We start from the raw sequence: 5,050 nt of genomic DNA on the forward strand, positions 1-5,050 counted from the left end.
CAACCAGCTGCAGCCAGTTCATGTCATAAGAAGATTGGGACATATTTAATACTGTGAGATGATTGTGTGGCTGTAGTTCCGGTGTTGCTGATGTCGACGGAGCTGATATAAGTAAAGTGATATTAATAAAATACACCTGGAGAGCCCCGTAACTCGGGTAAGCAGTTTCTAGAAGCGATCAGCTAGCAAGGCTAAAGAAGTGTAGCTGCTAATGCTAACTGGCTGGCCATGTTGTTGATGTTCTTTTGTTTAACTTTACAAACTTTTGAGAATTATCAGTTCACCGTGTCTATAGTGCAATTATCATGAATATAACTTTTTATACATTAACAGACTATAGCAGTAATATTGGTTAATACTGTAATTGGTCAGAAATGTAATAACCGGCTGTTGCTGTGTTGTTTGTGTTTTTAGCTGTTTGCTAACCTGCCAGTTATGCTTGCGTAATTTAGCCACCTAGCTGCTGCTGGCAATGGCTGTAAAGGCTTGAACAATAGCTCTCCTGTGTGGCATTGCTGTTTGGACTTGCAGCATTGTTGTGGGTCTTTAAATTATTGTTTGGTGTCCTTTGAGCCAGTACTCATTATCCCTTCACACAAGCAACACTACCAACTAAGCCTGAGGCTAATGAATCAGAGGTATTTACCTCGTGGGTCAGTCGCGGTGGGGCAAAAAGTTTGAGTAACAAGCTGAAAACCTCAAAGGTTTGTCTGACTTGTCACCAAACTCCATGAATGAATAGCAGAGATCCTAAACCTGAGGTGTCAGGTTTTCCCCTGAGTCTTGGAAGAACTTGTCACCATGAAACCTAAGAAGGCTGTTTTGAAATATTACTGAACAGCCTAAATATTTAGTAAACATGCATTGATGAACATGAACATATGTGAGACTAAGTCACAGAATACTTTGAAGGCATAGGACCTCACTTGTGCAGTGTCTGGGTGTGTTGTGTTGTTCATTAAGGTCCAAGGGATAATGTAACACCAGCATGCTCTGTTACAGCTCATGGCTCCACGTGCTTACCTAAAAACATTGTTGTTATCATGACATGTTTGAGGTTTCTCAAGAGGTGTGAAACATAATATTTTGTTGACTTTGTTTCAGGGTTGAACACTTCACACCTTTTCCCCATTTGGACAAGGAGTAATAAAGTAAAAATGGAGAATCTGCACCCCCACTGCCTTAAATGCATCAACAGAAGATGCATGGTAAGACCAGAAACGGGTGTTTCCTGCGACCTCATCGGCTGCCCTCTTGTCTGCGGGGCAGTTTTTCACTCATGCAAACTAGAGGAGCATCGTCTACTGTGTCCGTATGAACGGCTGCCATGCTTAAACAGTGGGTTTGGCTGCCCCTTCACTATTGCAAGGATCAAGATGGCACAACATCTTGAGACTTGCCCAGCAAGTATAGTATGTTGTACTATGGAGTGGAACCGCTGGCCTGTGAGCTATGCTGATCGCAAGTCCTATGAAAACTTGAGCAAAGACTTTGATGAGGTGGAGCAGCTAGACATGGCCTTGGCCCTGCAGGATCAGAGGATGTTGTTAGAGTCCCTGAAGGTCACGACCACTGTGTCAAAGAATGGAGATAAAGAAGTCGATGAAAGTGACAAGATGGCCACAGCATCAAGTTTACCAGAGACAGTGTTAGGTAATGGATCAGTGGAAATGGAACAAGAGCCCTATACTGAGTTGTATAGTACCTCAGTCGAAACAAGCAGAAGTTTTGCTGCAGCCTTGGACATCCTCACTAATTCCAAGGATATTGATGTTATTGTAGGAAATCTAAATGGGGAAAAGACTGATAAGAATGGAGCACTCCACAATGGAGAAAATGGTGATAGTCATAATGTTTATGTCGCCGAAGGCGGGAAGAATGTAGATATGCAAGAGAGTGACTCTGATTCAGAGTGTGAACTTGGAGCAGTAGGTGGAGTGGATTGCGCAGTGGGAACAGATGGAGAAGAAGATGGTATTGGCTGGGCAGAGGAAAATGATTTTGTAGAGTTGTTTTTTGAAGAAAAGGAAGATATTATTGAGGAGCCAATAAATGATTCCAACCTTGTCTGGCCAGAGATGCCTCAGGATTACATGCCTGTTGTAGCTCTGGGGCCTCCTGTGCCTCAACAAGCACCACTTTCACCTCCAATGCCATTCCTGCTGTCTGATCATGTGAGAAACAACTTCTTGCAACACTTACCCTCTGAACTCAGGTATAGGTGCTTGGAGCGTAAACTACAGAATGTAGAAGTCCTTAGGGGTATAAGTATGTTTACATTTAATGGACGCAGGGCTCTGCTGTCAGACCCTTACTTATTTCGAGCAAAGATGGAGGACAAGGCAGTAGACACATCTGACCTGGAGGTAGCTGAAGACCCCATGGGCCTCCACGGCATCGATCTCATCACTGCAGCTTTGCTCTTCTGCCTTGGCGATTCTCCAGGAGGCAGAGGAATCTCAGACAGCAGATTTGTCGATGGCTACCACATTGACTTTGGTACTCAGACTTTCTCCTTCCCTTCAGCCATTCTTGCAACCAACACCATGGTGGGGGACATCGCATCAGCCTCAGCCTGTGATCATGCCAGCCCACAGCTTTCCAACCCCAGCCCCTTCCACACTCTCAGGCTGGACCTGGTGCTTGAATGTGTGGCCCGATACCAAACCAAACAGCGCTCCATGTTCACGTTTGTGTGTGGACAGCTGTTCCGGCGGGACGAGTTCTCGTCTCATTTCAAAAATGTTCACGGGGATATTCACGCTGGACTCAATGGCTGGATGGAGCAACGCTGCCCCTTGGCCTACTATGGCTGCACCTACTCCCAAAGACGATTCTGCCCATCTGTGCAGGGCTTCAGGATCATCCATGACAGGCACCTTGGCTCTTTTGGGGTTCAGCCTGGTCTACCTTTAAAAACTGGGGACAACCTCCCAAGAAACACCCGCCACTTTGGCTCTCAGTGCGATGGATTCAGCAGTCTCCCATTCGAGGTGTTGCAACATGTAGCAAGCTTCCTGGACAGCTTCAGCTTGTGCCAACTATCCAGAGTGTCCCGCACCATGAGGGATGTATGTGCCAGTCTGCTACAGATGCGTGGCATGGTCGTCCTGCTGTGGGAGAAGAAACGGCGTGCTGATGGATCTCCTTCATGGCAGATAACAGATAAGGTTAGTCTTTTTTAATTACTGTTTACATTCAATCCCAGTGTCACTTGTCTGCTGTGTAGAAACAAGGTATAATTAAGTGCACTACATGAAAAGTAATGAATCAATTCTGTTTGTCGTTCAGGTGTGGCGATTCAGCACAGCTTTCGGTACAGTGAATGAGTGGAAGTTTGCCAACATCGCCAGCATGGCCGACCACCTCAAGAAGTGCAAGTTCAATACGATAGCTCGTCGGGAGGAGGCCATCCCTCTGCCGTGCATGTGTTTCACCAGAGAGCTCACGAAAGAGGGGAGGTGTTTGCGTTCAGTTCTCAAACCAGTAGCATAAGCGATGAAGTCACCTTTTGGACATTTCTGAGACCATCAGAACTCAAATACACGTGTATTTTCCTCCAGTGTTTACAGACATTAGTCTCCTCCAGCCTAAAAAAAATAGAAAACTCCTGGTTGGATGTTATGAACTGTTGTTCTTTGCTTCACAGTGGAAAAAAAAAAAAACTTCTCTCCCATAAATAAGACAAAGCCAGTAGTGGTCTGATTCATACTCACAGATCGGGATTGTAACGAGCAAATTTAATTGCTAGCCTTGTATCCTGCACTCTGATGGATTTATTAATACCACTGTACTGAAGTTCTACCATTATCTACTCTGACATTGTGTAAATAATCAGATGTTTTGCTGTAGAATTTTTTTATTTTTATATCTAAAAGTCAGTACTGTGCTACATTGGAGGTAAGAGTAGAGCCTTAACTTGTGATACACTTGATTTTCTAGTCTTTAGGCTGTTCAGAAAGTCTCAGTGAGATTTTCTCAACTGCTTCTAGCTGGAACAGTTTACTGGTATCTTGCACGGTTTTATATCTTATCCTGATACCTAGAGTGACCACGTGTGTACTGCTTAGAGCTCATAGATTTCATGGCTTTAATTCTACACTTTAAGACTGACCAAACATCTGTGGAAGGTCTGCACAATGTACGCCATTGTACAGGATGATCGAACTGTATCACTGTGGGTGTTGCTTCTGTTCACCAGCATAAGCATGTCACCATTATCGTGTTTGGTGTTTTAATGTAGTGTGTTTTGCAGTTTGGCACATGGCGCTGATGTTATGGCGGTAACAAAGGTGGTCCATCTTCTTCTCTTCTTCTCTCACTTCTGACTAACGGGCTGGCGTGTTAGTCAGGATGAGATACAAGATAACACTATTCACCAGCCACATGGCAGTACATTTTTAGCTGTGGTTGACTTGTGGTTTGTCTTTTCTACCAGCTACTTTGATAAGTAACCAGCAATTGTGATCTATATCTAAATGTAGCAAGTGAAATAATGAATGTACTCAGTGAATATAAGAATCCATCAGTGAGTGCCGGTAGTGAGCAGGAAGCTTGGTTTCCTTCCCTCAGTGTCAGACCTCATCAAACCCTGCAGGCCAGGTGTTTAGAACTATAGCGGGCACACACTTCCCTCCAGTAACGAGCTTCACTAATTATTTTCACATTCATTATTTATCATGTTTATATGTTTTTGGCACTACATGTCCACTGTGTTCGAATGTTTTGGTGTCTCAGGGCTGCAGCATGAAGCGTTGTCTCGCAGTAGATGTTTGTTTATGTGTGTGCGTGTGTGTGTGTGTGTGTGTGTGTGTGTGTGTGTGTGTGTGTGTGTGTGTGTGCCGCGCGGTGTGTGTGTGTGTGTGTGTGTGTGTGTGTGTGTGTGTGTGTGTGTGTGTGTGGTCAACAAAGTTGCTCAGAATGACATGACGACTTGTCAGCTGCTTGATCATTGTGGGCATCTTAGAACTGACTGGTGTACCGCTCAGTATTATTATAACATAACAGTGTGTGTTGCAGTGCTGGACTAACACATTACATGTTTTCATGT

At 44.4% G+C, this 5,050-nt stretch overlaps 1 protein-coding gene across 1 annotated transcript; it reads left to right on the plus strand.

Moving 5' to 3' along the window:
• On the plus strand, window positions 1-4,791 carry LOC111225353 (F-box only protein 30-like). The gene is made up of 3 exons (XM_022750167.1): window positions 1-157; window positions 1,105-3,170; window positions 3,292-4,791. Exons 2-3 carry the CDS (start codon window positions 1,158-1,160, stop codon window positions 3,493-3,495), a joined length of 2,217 nt encoding a protein of 738 aa, XP_022605888.1. The 5' UTR covers window positions 1-157; window positions 1,105-1,157; the 3' UTR covers window positions 3,496-4,791.
• The last annotated feature ends 259 nt before the right edge of the window (window positions 4,792-5,050 follow it).

This window comes from Seriola dumerili, unplaced genomic scaffold (genome assembly GCF_002260705.1).
Source record: "Seriola dumerili isolate Sdu_G_001 unplaced genomic scaffold, Sdu_1.0 BDQW01000149.1, whole genome shotgun sequence".
NCBI lineage: Eukaryota > Metazoa > Chordata > Actinopteri > Carangiformes > Carangidae > Seriola > Seriola dumerili.